The sequence below is a fragment of the Octopus sinensis genome, linkage group LG3 (assembly GCF_006345805.1).
Source record: "Octopus sinensis linkage group LG3, ASM634580v1, whole genome shotgun sequence".
In the NCBI taxonomy this organism is placed as follows: Eukaryota; Metazoa; Mollusca; class Cephalopoda; order Octopoda; family Octopodidae; genus Octopus; species Octopus sinensis.
In genome coordinates, this window is record NC_042999.1 from 148,991,818 (window position 1) to 149,005,742 (window position 13,925).

General features: G+C 36.0%; 1 protein-coding gene across 2 annotated transcripts in view; it reads right to left on the bottom strand.

Moving 5' to 3' along the window:
* LOC115209258 (DIS3-like exonuclease 2) overlaps positions 1-13,925 on the bottom strand; it is a 77,684-nt gene that overhangs the window by 25,793 nt on the left and 37,966 nt on the right. For both annotated transcript variants that reach the window (XM_029777552.2, XM_036501477.1), the window contains 8 exons: positions 13,132-13,226; positions 11,730-11,780; positions 10,931-10,984; positions 9,530-9,631; positions 8,353-8,594; positions 5,380-5,509; positions 3,174-3,312; positions 1,642-1,729 (listed from right to left, as the gene is read on the bottom strand). In XM_029777552.2, coding sequence (XP_029633412.1) covers positions 1,642-1,729; positions 3,174-3,312; positions 5,380-5,509; positions 8,353-8,594; positions 9,530-9,631; positions 10,931-10,984; positions 11,730-11,780; positions 13,132-13,226 — 901 coding nt within the window. The remainder of the gene's footprint in view (positions 1-1,641; positions 1,730-3,173; positions 3,313-5,379; positions 5,510-8,352; positions 8,595-9,529; positions 9,632-10,930; positions 10,985-11,729; positions 11,781-13,131; positions 13,227-13,925) is intronic.

The window sequence follows — 13,925 nt, forward strand, 5'->3', positions numbered from 1 at the left end:
GAAGGAGTTTAATTACTTATCAATCTTGATACTAGTGCAACAGTTAATTAACATTTGTACATGCTTGTGCCACATAAAAAGCACTAAGTCCACTCTGCTGAGTGGTTGGTGTTAGGAAGGGCTTCCAGCTGTAAAAATCCTGCCAAAACAGTCACAGAAGTCTGGTGCTGGCTTTGGCCTGGCCGGCTCTTGTGGTACCATCCCACCCATGCTAGCATAGAACACGGGCATTAAATGATGATGATGACATGTTAAAGTTAAAATTATTTCAAAGCCAATACAAATTTTAAATTATTTCAAAGCCAATACAAAACAGAACAACTGTTTACATTTTACCTTTACTTTTAAATTTCAGGTTTAAGACTCCCTTGTCAGGAGAAAATAGAGGATGGTGTCAAGCTGGTATCTTTTGCTCAGATAAGTTGGTATGAGGTTGTAGCATGCATAGGCTGATATTGTATAATGCCTTGTGCAATTCATGGAAGCATGGCTTAGTGGTTAGGGTGTTGGACTCATGATCGTAAGATTGTGGTTTTGATTGAGAGTGTGATGGACGCTCCTACATGCCACCAGCATGGGTGCCAGTTATATGACACCGGCATCGGTCACATTGCCTCTCTGAGGCCCAGCACTTGAATAGTGCTTTTTTACATGCCACTATAACATACAATAATAAAAAAACTCAAACTACACTATTCTTATTATCTCTGCCTTAGCGAAGGCAGAGGTATTGTTTTCAGTCGTGTTTGTTTGTCTGTGGACAAGATATCTCAAGAACTGCTGGATGGATTTGGATGAAACTTTCAGGGATGTTTGGCCTCATGACTGGTATGAACTGACTAGATTTTGGGATCAATCCGGTACTAGACAAGGATTCTGGATTATTCTTCTGGTTTCTTTACTTAATTTTTGAGAGCAGTCGGGTTCATTTTCAGTATTCTTGTTTGTGAGAGCGAGTTTGTTTCAGATATTCTCATTTTAAAAATCATCTCTGGCTAATCGTTGAGAGGATGCTGGTGTTGCCTTGGCAGAGGTTTGCGTTCTCTGAGTGCTCTTGTTTATATAATACTTCTCAAGTCAGGCAAAGCTTTACTAATAATTTAAGACTATTCTGTTACATTTAAACTTTAATACAAAATCATTGTACATAGAATGACTTTTGTGATTATCATAGAGACAAAATAGATTCAATTACAACAAGAATACTCAGAGAGCACAAACCACTGCTAAGGCAACACCAACGATTAGCCTGAGATGATTTTTAAAACGAGAATATCTGAAATAAACTTGATTGCACTCACAAACGAGAATACTAAAAATGAACCCAACCACTCTCAAAAATTAAGTAAAGAAACTAGAAAAATAATCCAGAATCCTTGTCCAGTACCAGATCGGTCCCAAAATCTAATCAGTTCGTGCCAGTCACGAGGCCAAATATCCCTGAAAGTTTTATCCGTATCCATCCAGCAGTTCTTGTGATATCTTGTCCACAGACAAACAAACAAACAAACACAACTGAAAACAATAACTCAGCCTTTGCTGAGGCAGAGATAATAACTAATGAGTATTTTAACTTCTTTTAAAACTAATTTCTCCTGAATAATATTTCACATGTAAGACTTTATAAATGAAAACACTTACCCTAGCGTCAGGGTTCCAGTAGCATTTTGATTGAGAATTTTGGCAACAAACAGTACTCTAGAAAAGTCTTCTGGACGTTGTAAATATTCTAAAATATGAAGAATGATGAAAGTTTAGCAATAAAAAAAGAGTTGATTGAAATTGATAATTAACACTGATTGGTTTAAAGTTTGATTAAAAAAAAATTATTCATGAAATTTAAGTGAAGTTTTAATCAACAAAGAATTAATATAATGCTTGGAATTTCAAGAAGTTATAAGTTTGTGACTTCTCAAGGAAAAATGGCAGAATCAATAAGATTCTGAACAACTACTTTACAATACAAGATGTTCTGGGAATGGTTTTCAACCTTGACTGCATAAGGAATTGAAAAAGCACTCCTCCAGTATATCCTATCCTAAAAAATTCTATAGATGATTCATCTACAGAATTACTGGAAGTTATCTTTAACAAATAGTGTTACAATTATTGTTTTTTCTTTTATATCCTTATTTCTCTTTAAATATTATATTACTGGCTCTAAGTTCAAAATATGGCAATTTTCATTCAGTTATATATATATATATATATATATATATATATATATATATATATATATATTACTTCAAAGAAATCTTGATTTATGACAGCCACTTAAACTGTCTTTTTACCCTATCCATAAAGGATAGATTCTAGTTTCTATTAGACTTGATAAATTAGTCTATAAATTAGAACTAAACCCCCCCACCACCACCACCACCACCACTAGTAAATCTGAAGAACAAATATAATCAATGATAAGCAGTGTCTTCCTTTGAAAAAAAATCTCAGTTACAACTGTTATGTTGTTGATAAAACATGTTCTTTGTGATTTTGGATAATAAGAAAACTATACAAATGAATCTTTTAAATTTAACTAAATTCTATATTTTTATGCAGCTGAAGATTGCTCTACATTTTAAATTGATGTAATGTTTGCATTGTTCAATTAAATGGAGTCGCATGAAACGATCGTACTGCATTACCTCTGGATATCCTTGTTGCTTATTTTGATTATATATATATATATAAAACTATGTTGATAATATAAATGTATTTAAAGAATAAAAGATAGTAATGTCTTCAAAGTTTGAAGAAAATTAACTGGTGTAGCTGTATGATTAAGTTCACTTGGCAATCAAGTGACTCTAGATTCCTTTGAACTGCACAGCCTTGGGTCAACAAATAATTTGTAAGTGAAATTTGGTACACGGAAACTGTGAGGATACCCATCATGTCTGTGTGCATGTGTATATGTATATATCCATGTGTATGTCTACATCAACAAGCTGGTGTAAAGCAGTAAACCCTGCTGTATTTATGCCCAACTGAACTACCTCCCCTTACACCAATGATAAATATCTTGTATCCGACAGCAAATACCAAATAAATACCCAAATTCTCAAGTTGATATAAATGACTAAAAGTCTTGAAAGTGGCGCCCTAGTTTGGCCACAGTCCAATAACTGAAACCAGTGCAAAAAAAAAAAAATAGTAAATAAAGAAGAATTTACCTTTAGGACATTCCGAAAGAGGAACAGATAATCTTGGAATTCGAGAATCAATTGGATTAAAGCGAACACATTTAATATTTGCCATGCCAAGATGGCCAATACATTTACGAGGATGTTTCTCTTCCAGAACTAACAATACCTATGGAGTAAATAAATAAAAAAAAATTACCAATATAACTTATTTTTTTTGCCCAAATTTGTGTTGGGCTGCATCTGACCTACAATAAATTCTAATGGTACAACAGTTATTCTGTACCCAAAAGTTTTATACAGTCATACACAAATAGACATATTCTTCATTTTTATGTGAAGTTATATATAAAAACTGTTGGACATTAAATTGAAAGCTCACTCAATACTTTTCAGTAGAGTGACATATTTATTAAAATTTCCTTTTTTTCTACTCTAGGCACAAGACCCGAAATTTCGGGGGAGGGGGCCAGTCAATTAGATCAACCCCAGCACACATCTAGTACTTAATTCATCGACCCCGAAAGGATGAAAGGCAAAGTTAACCTCAGTGGATTTTGATCTCAGAATGTAAAGACAGACGAAATGCTGCTAAGCATTTCGCCTGGCATGCTAACGTTTCTGCCAGCTTGCCATCTTATATTTATTAAAATATTACAAGTTGATAGTAACTGTGAAGTTTTGGTTTCCTAGCCAATATCAGGCACAACAGCGTTGATTGGTAGAATCATCAGAGCATCAGACAAAATGCCTTCAAATATCTAAGTTCCAGCCTTTTTAGAGTCTGAATTTAAATCCAATCCTGCTAAGAACAATTTTACCTTTTGTCCATTTGGAGACTGTAAAATACAATAGCAGTCAAGTACAGGGTTTGATTTAATCAACTGATGTTGGCATTTTACAGGGTTCTCCAAGCAAAAGACTATGGTTGAGAATTCTGAATGAATCTTCTGAATGTTTCTTGCATTTTGAGGGTGGAAAACCCCCAAGGGCCATAGCGTTCATGAAATGAGCAGTAACTTCAAGTTTTATTAACTTTGAAAAGTTTAACAATGGAAGAAAACCACCCGAATCCTATTTAAAGTGTTAAATGGTGCATTTATCATTGAGTGTAATGCAAGTCATCAAAAGAAGAGGTGATAACTGCTTCTTCACATCTTATCCTGAATGTCAAAACATCTGTAATGAACTTTGAAACTTTGAAGATTTGTCACATTGGCCAAGTGAACCTCATTTATAGCTACAATAGGAATATCATTTTCTAAATCACAATGTTCCATGAATTGGTGAAGTGAGTGTCTTTGGTTTCTGTAACAGAGGATGAGAGACTAATCTTCACCTGGACAGGATACTAGCCCAGCACAACTAGATTTTCCCGGTGGTAGACATAATTTGTCACCAAATTTAACATCACCACCTGAATACCTTTAGTAGAATCCACTCTGCTGCAAACATTCAAATCATGTTTCACGTCAGAGAATAACTTTCTCTCTTCATTTCATTGGGCATGGAGGCCATGAAAAACATCAAAGGCAATGCTCTTTCTGATAAAACCATTAAAAAATTCCAACAAATTACTTGTTAATTCTGCAGGAATGCTGCTGATTATAGTTATACTGCTAGTGGTACCTACTTACAGCCAGGTGGACTTAACTGTTGACAGCTGATGATCACAAACACATACATGGCTGATGACAATACAGCTTGCCCAGTACAATATAAAATTACTGCATCAGTAAGTTGAAGTACTAAACAACTGATGAATACTTCGTTAGTTTGCACTAGAAGTAAGTTCACATCTCAAAGAATTTCAAAGAGGAAACAGACATCTTTCCTGAAAGCAAATTAGAGAATCTCCACTAAATGGGCATCTCCAACTAGGAAAGATTCAGCAATTAATTAGTTCTCTTTGTCATTCTTGCACAGAAGATATCAACTGACTTACAGATATGACTTAGTACCAACTTGCTGAGCTGGTGAGAGAATACTTCTTTGACATATCCTCACGCTATTAATTAATCAGTCATCATCATCATCATCGTTTAACGTCCGCTTTCCATGCTAGCATGGGTTGGACGGTTCAACTGGGGTCTGACAAGCCCGAAGGCTACACCAGGCCAGTCAGATCTGGCAATCAGTGTTATCAATAATTTAAAATCTATATTAAATTTGAACTAAGCAATTAAAATATCTATTTTGATGCATGCATTCTGACTTTTAACACTGTTATCATTACCTTCCCAGTACGCTGAATATACATATCCACACTCTTCCGATCTTCTAACACTCGCTGCAAGTTAGCATCCTGGTTCAAATCCCCAATAGATGTGTATTTTTTCCCTGGTAGATCTTTCTTTTGAGGAGTCCTAAAAAAATATGAATGAAAATCAAATTAAAAAATTAGCTGTCACTTAGAAGTGGGCAAGATTCAGTACCTTGTTTCATGCTTTCACTAATTGCTTTAAGTGTCTATGGAACAGATAGACACCTTCTTGGTTCACTGGAACATTGAAGAAGTGGCAGCTGGGGGAGAGAGAGAGAGAGTGCTGCACCTCAGTCTGCTGGTATTCATTTACAGTTGAGTAGGCTGGAGCAATACAAAATGAAGTGACTTCCTCAAGGACAAATGTTGTGTCCTGTACATGAATCAAACCCATAATCATGATTGTCAGTCTTACACTCTTAATAACTAGGTCATGTACTTTCACTGAATATATGAACAGAAATACAAACATACATATATCGTTGCTATTATGTTAAACTGTCATATGTCCAAATTTGGCCAAATGCGTTTATTTTTTCAATATTTATTTTTGCTTGCAACAGCTGGTTCTTTTGGTCAAACTATCCTATCTCCAGCTGCTTCAGATGCCAAGATATCACCAATTGTCAAAGTGTAGTACAACGGTTTTGCTATAGAATGGTGAAACTATTTTTCTCTTTTCTGAAAAAGCAACATTTTGGACTTACGGCACTTTTGCATAATAGCAACGATATACATACACATGTATACATATATACTACTAATATAGGATGAAATTTTTTTACAGAAAAAAAATTTCATCAAAAAAGTGGCAGCATATTAAAATACCTTTAAAGGTTAAAATTATAAACAACTTATAAACAAGGGCAAAAGAAAATTATTTCTATGCCAATATGCTGATAACAGACTTTTAAATTGTCAATTTCCACATATTATTATATACCCACTACAGCACAACGTATTTCTGTAGTGGGTATAATAATATGTGGGTATATATATATATATATTATATATATATATATATATATATATATATATACATAGTTAATCAAATATATCCTTTGAGAATAAAGTGTACTGGATTTCAGATAGTTGCTCTTGATAGGAGAAATGTCTAAAACCTTAAAAGTATTTAGAGATTCAATTAAAGCGATTATATATTAGAGAGTAAAAGTAGGAAAAATTACATCGTAAAAATATAAGAATATGAAATATAACAACACCTTTACCATACGATTTTAAATAGCATCTCTTTCATTCGATTTACTACACAGAAATTCATCGTTTTCTCTGATGAGAGGATATACTTCCTAATAATTGCTATCAACTTTGGATTTCATTTCGAAAGGTAGTATGTTCATGAAACGATTGTAAGATCTCTCAAATCTTTTTAAATGATCATAGCTATACTTCATATTTTTATTTATTTATACAATTTTGTTTATATTATGGACGTATCGCTGCTGTGATTTTCATGCTATAATTTTTCCTACTTTTACTCTCATATATATATATAAAACATGTTACTAATTTTTGTGGAAAAATTATATTAATACAAAAATATATTATCCACTGAAGATAACTGATTATCGTTGAAATGTTAATATTTTAGATTAGGGAACTGATAAGAATATGAAGTCTTCATCATGAAGTCTACTGAGATCTGGAAATTGGACAGCAAACAATTTATAAGCAAACGCAATGGAAACAAAGATGTCTAAAATCTGCAGCCAAGTCTTACAGGAATGTGGTTTGGATTTAGATTTTAACCAAGCAGAAAGAAAAAAACTAAGGAGTATCACATGTCCAATGATTGAGATGTATTCTTTTATATTTTACTTGTTTCAGTCATTAAACTGTGGTCATGCTGAGGCACCACCCTGAAGAATTTATAGCTGAATGAATGGACCCCAATACTTATTTTTGTTTTTTTAAGCCTGGTATTTATTCCATCAGTCTCTTTTGCTGAACTGTTAAGTTACATGGACATAAACACACCAGCGCTGGTTATCAAGTAGTGGTGGGGGGACCAACACAGACACACACATATATATATTTATATATGATGTGACAACATTCTTTCAGTTTCCTTCTACCAAATCCACTCACAAGGTTTTGGTCAGTCCAAGGCTGTAGTAGAAGACACTTGCCGAAGATGCCACGCAGTGGGACTGAACCCAGGACCATGTAGTTGGAAAGCAAACTTCTTAACACACAGCTATGCCTGCGCCTATATTGTAGATTGTTAAATACCTACAGTATGTCAGAATCTTCAACCCTTCAGCATTTAAACCAGCCACATCTAGCCCAAATACTATACCTGTTTTACGTTCAAATTGACCATATTCAGCCTCTCACACCTACCCTACAATGTCACATAAAAAACAAACAAGTACATCATCAAAATCATCATCATCATCATCATTTAACGTCCGTTCTCTATGCTAGCATGGGTTGGACGGTTTGACCAGGGATCTGGGAAACCAGAAGGCTGCACCAGGCTCCAGTCTGATCTTGCAGTGTTTCTACAGCTGGATGCCCTTCCTAACGCCAACCACTCCGAGAGTGTAGTAGGTGCTTTTTATGTGCCACCGGCAAAGGTACCAGGCATGGCTGGCAACGGCCACGATCGGATTGGTGCTTTTTACATGCCACCGGCACAGAAGCCAGTCAAGGCGGCGCTGGCATCAGCCACGTTCGGATGGTGCTTTTTATGTGCCACCGGCATAGAAGCCAGTCTAGGCGGCGCTGGCATCGGCCAAGGCGGCACTGGCATCGGCCAAGGCGGCGCTGGCATCGGCCAGGCGGCGCTAGCTGCAATGAAAAGAAGCTGCATGAGTAATTCAAAACAGTGTGGATAAATAAGCATTACGTTTGATATGGTAATCTAAATTCTAAAGGATTAAGTTATCACTGAAGAAAGAACATCTCTGATTGAAATATTACCTTTTAAGATTAGCATCCACACTAGTATTGGCTCTGCTCTCATTTGAAGCTTCTTGACAAGTGACTGGTTGTAGGTCTTTGTTCAACAGAGCTTGTGGTGAGCTACAGCTAGAGGCTGCAGCAGGTTTTGCATCTTTGACAGCTGGGTCGTCTGTTATGCTGGTGTTAGCAAGGAGCTGTTCAATACCATCGTTATCGTCAGACTCTGATGTAAAATTTGAATCCATTTCTTTCTTGTTTACCTTCAAAATAAACAAATAGTTTTTAATTCAGTATCACACAACAAATCATCGTCATCATCATGTAACATCCGTTTTCCATGCTGATATGGGTTGGACAGTTTGTGTATGTATACGTATTTGTGTGTCTGTGTTTGTCCTCTTTCCATTGCTTAACAACCGATGTCAGTGTGTTTACGCACCCGTAACTTAGCAGTTTGGCAAAAGAGACCGAATAGGTACTAGGCTTACAAAGAATAAGTCCTGGGGTCGACTTGTTCGACTATAGGCGTTGCCTCAGCATGGCCACAGTCAGATGATTGAAACAAGTAAAAGAATATCAGACATGAACACTGTTGGACAAACCTGAGAGTATTTGGCTTCACAGATATTGTGGTTTAGGACTGAATCTTTTAACTCCAGTCCATTCCAGGAAATAAAAATTAACATATGACAATGATGTCAACTTATATTTTCATCTTCATCGTTTAACATTCGTTTTCCATGCTAGCATCGGTTGTCAACTTATATTTTATCTTCAACTAGCAGTATCGCCTGGCGTTGCTCGGATTTGTAAGGGAAATAACTATATAAGCATTTTAGAGAGTTACTTCCCTTATATAATAGCAAAAAATGATGGTAAATTTTTTTTTAAATCGTAGACTCATCGTAGACGCGCGCTAATACCCAGAAAGGCTCGATATGAATCACGACTATAAGATACCCGCTTTTGGTTACACTGCACCGCAAAATGTGGGAGTAGTTAGGAATCTAAATCATAGGAGACAGACACACAACTTCACTTTTATATATAAAGATAACTTTTATCACAAAGAGAACAAAAACACAACACTATGTAGCAGACCCAACAAACTGACTCCATGATGGAATCCCACCCTCACCTCAAACCACTAAAATACAAAAGATAACAAATGATGATGATCATTAAAGAGAATTACCTTCCATTTAGTTTTGTCATTGATGACAACAAGGACTAGGTCTCCATTAAGAGCTGAGTTACGATTCTTTGTGCCACAGATGTAGATATCTGAGTGTCCATCCTAAAGAAATTGGTTTAAAGAGAATGAAATAACAATGTTTTAATTTTTTCAAGTAATATGCATGGATTGATTGAAGAACATATTTTCAGGCATGTCTTTAAAATCACTAGGACTACTGCTTATGTCCCTCCTATATGTCCATATTTAACTTAAGAAAACAGAAAAATTATAGCCATCTCATAGAAGAAATCCCTCTCACTCTTGATCCAGCAGAACACTGAGTATGTGGCAGTTGGAGGATGAGAGGAATGTACTAGCACTCAGCTGATATTCATTTCAACTATGGAATCATCATCGTTTAGCGTCCACTTTCCATGCTAGCATGGGTTGGACGGTTCAACTGGGGTCTGTGAAGCCAGAAGGCTGCATCAGGCCCAGTCTGATCTGGCAGTGTTTCTACGGCTGGATGCCCTTCCTAACGCCAACCACTCCGTGAGTGTAGTGGGTGCTTTTTACGTGCCAGACGGAGCTGGCAAACGGCCACGGACGGATGGTGCTTTTTACGTGCCATCCGTCCGTGGCCGTTTGCCAGCTCCGTCTGGCACCTGTGCGGGTGGTACGTAATGTGAAATGAAATAATCTTTATGGGCTCTCTCGAATAAATGGACTCAATGTCATAGACATTTAACTTGCATTTTTACACACAGTGTTTGTAAAGATATAATTAGCGACAGACTTAAGTGAAGCTGTGAGTCTGAGGCAGAAAGATAGGGAAGAGTGATTAGTGATGGACCTAGGAATGATGCACAAAATGTGTGGCCAGTGGAAGAGAGAGCCAGAAGCTTTGAGTGGGTATAGTACACAGTTTGCTAGTTTCAGAAGAAACTAGCATTACGTTTGTAGTGAAGACATAATGCATAATAGTTGAGTCTATACAGATTTCTGAAGGTACTGCAGGATATATACTTTACCATTTTGAACAGTGTTAGCACTGTAGAAATGACAAACATTCTGTTGGCTGAATGCATCAAGTTCACTTTCTTGAATTGTGGAAAGCTTTTGCAATGGACTGCCATCTTTATCTCTTATCTACTTAATATTATGGAATCTATAGAGAAGAACCAACTTTATGGATGTCTGTGACCCAGGTTTAGCTTAACACGACATTCTACATGCCACAGTCAACTGAGTAAGGAATAGGTTCTAAATCTTCTGAGGATAATACTTGTAACATTGGCTGGGTATTACTTTAAATTTGGTGCTAAACATTAGGGTCTATAAGCCCTTGAGGGATTTTGCAGAAGTTTCTGTTAATATTTAACAAAAATAAACTAAAATGAAAGAAAGAAATAAACTCACTGGGTGTGGTACATAGCAATCTTTGTAGTCCTTAGGGTTGATTCGAATTTCACCCTGATGGAGGAGAAATTGAAAAAAGTTAGTGAGAAAAAGGATTAATAGGAAGGGATAAATAAGACAAAGAATAGTTTTTCTATATGTTGATGTAATGATTAACAAGATATATGTTTAAAATAAACCTTGAGTAATACAGGTAATACTTTCCCTGCTCACAGAGGTCAGGCAGAATTCATCAAGAAGGATTTTTTACAAGCCAAATGCCCTTTCCCACATAACCAAACATGTTTATATAGAAGACTGAAAACGAATGGCACTGCTTGTGTGATGGTGACACTAGTTTACAGCTATTATACAATGTCAAGACAAAAAAGGCACAAACACGCACGCATGCACACACAGGCACACATACACACAATGGGCTTTTTTCAGTTTCCATCAACCAAATCCACCCACAAGGCTTGGGGCTGTAATATATGATACTTGCCCAAGGTGTCCTGCAATGGGATTGAACCCAAGACCACATGGTTGGCAAGCAAATTTCTTAACTACAAAGCCATACCTGCACAGAAGTGTGGAATAAAATATATAAAGAATTCAGGACACAATAACAAACCCTTGTGACATTATGGTTAATCTTACATAAGGACCTTTGTGTAAGCAACAGCTTTCACAATGTGTAAAGGCTCAGCATTTTCTGAAACCCTTTCAACATCATTGCTGCTATAGGAAACACATAATATTAAAACACTGTGAGGGAAAATAGAATTATGATAAATAGATTTGAAAGAAAAGTTCTTACTATTATTAGGTTGGGATTATTTTTAACTCGTTCTTCGATGTCTTCAATTTTCTGAAAAATAAAATAAATAAATAGATAAATAAATAAAATAAAATAATCAAACGTTTATAAAAAAGTACTTTGAATTTGATAAAGTTTCAATAGTTATGTGTTGGACAGGCGGTACTGGCATCGATGATGCTTGAATGGTGCTTTTTATGTGCCAGCGACATGGGAGCCAGTCAGGCAGTACTGACATCGACCAGGCTTGAATGGTGCTTTTTACTTGCCACAAGCATAAGAGGCAGTCAGGCGGCACTGGCAACAACCATGCTTGAATGGTGCTTTTTACGTGCCACCAGCATGGGAGCCAGTGAGGTGACACTGGCAACGACCCACGTTTGAATGGTGCTTTTTACGTGCCACCGGCGGCAAAGGAGCCAGTCAGGCGGTACTGGCAATGAGCACACGAAACATGCATATATAATATATATATATGCTTCTTTCAGTTTCTGTCTACCAAATCCACTCACAAGAAAAATATGAAAGTATATTTGGCCAGCCAAAAAAAAAACCGGAAAAGACAGGTTGAACACAGAGATATCTTCTACCAGTTAACCACTTCTCACAATGACTTAATACATACTGTGTTACAATTACAAAATATACAGAATTAAACAATTCTGTTTTATTGTATCAAGAGAATGAAATCTCATTGAATCAATAAATTGCCTTGATGCAAACTTGGCTCAAGAAGAGGAAGACCATCCAGCACTCTTCCTAGAATCCTGGAAAACTTTGTTGGTCATTTGAACATATTCAACCAGAGCTATTTATATATTTATGATTACTCAAAATGTTGATATCTTTAATGTTGCACAAAGGTGTCAGTAGGGCACGGATTAACAATTACAGACCTGTGTCACTTACATTCCACCTAAAATAATAATAATAGTCCTAGAGTGAATGATATCCAAAACTATAAACAGACACTTTTGAAAAATAGAGGCTTTTTAACGTCTAATATGGTTTCTCCCTGGGACGAAACTTCTTTAACAACAAACCAAACTGCCCAACATGTTTTCAAGAAACCAACCAATTCCTTACAGCTAGATACAGTATGGACTGAATGCATTTTATCATACCATAGCACTTGAGATGTTATCTGTGAAAGGACTAAACACTTTTTTTTTTCATAATTTCTGCTCTGCAATTTGCAATGCTTTTTGTCGCTCTCATTTGTTCTTTTCTTATATATAGACTTGTGTATGTTTGTATTGTAAGTATGTGTGTATGTATGTATGTATATATATATATATATATATATATATATATATGTACATCATGAAAAATAATTTTGGATACAGTTCAGAAAATAGTCAACAATTCATTAGAAGAAAGATTTTAGAAGATCCTAACATACATAAGAGGTGTTGTTTGTCTGGTTATTCGGAGGAGGTGGTGGTTGAGCCTGATTTGACATTTTGTACATTGGTGTGAAGTTGTGAGGTGCATGACCTGTGAGAATTAAAGACAGAAACGAAAGTTGTGCATGAATTTGTGTGAAGCATGTTTCGAGAACAGAGATGAGTAGTTCTAGACTTTAAACACATTAAATACAAAAGCCAACATGTAAATAAGCCAGAAACAATTAAAACAATGGTCTCAGTGTAAATCATTGAATTACTATTTTATTTGCTTCTTTACATAGCCTTGTAGCTTTAGAAACTTAGTGGACTATAAATAATAACACTAGAAGGGGTTTATGTCTTTTTATTTTCATAGGGTTTTATCAAACAGAAAAAAAATACTAGGTCTGATCCAAAAGCATCAGGACTGTTGCTATGGTAACAGGGCTCAAGTACACAGAGTGAAGCTGCTTAGCAGATTGATTTTGAACCCTGTTGTGTATGCATTCTCACCAACATTCTCACTCACTTCTGTTGTTTATGTAAATGCTTGGTAGTAAAGGGTGTAGAGTGCAGTTATTTCACCACACCACGGAGGTTCTATCAGTGACCACGGCAGAGAAAATTGAGCAGAGAATCTGCATTAAATTTTGCCAAAAGCTTGGTCATACCTACACTTTTTTTTCTTCTTTTCCTCTTTGCAAAAATCAAATCCCACATGAATGGGAAAAGATTCCAAGATGCTGAGGAGATCCAAGAGAATGTGATAAGGCAGCTGCTCCCTATCTCAGAAAAGGAGTTCTGGGAA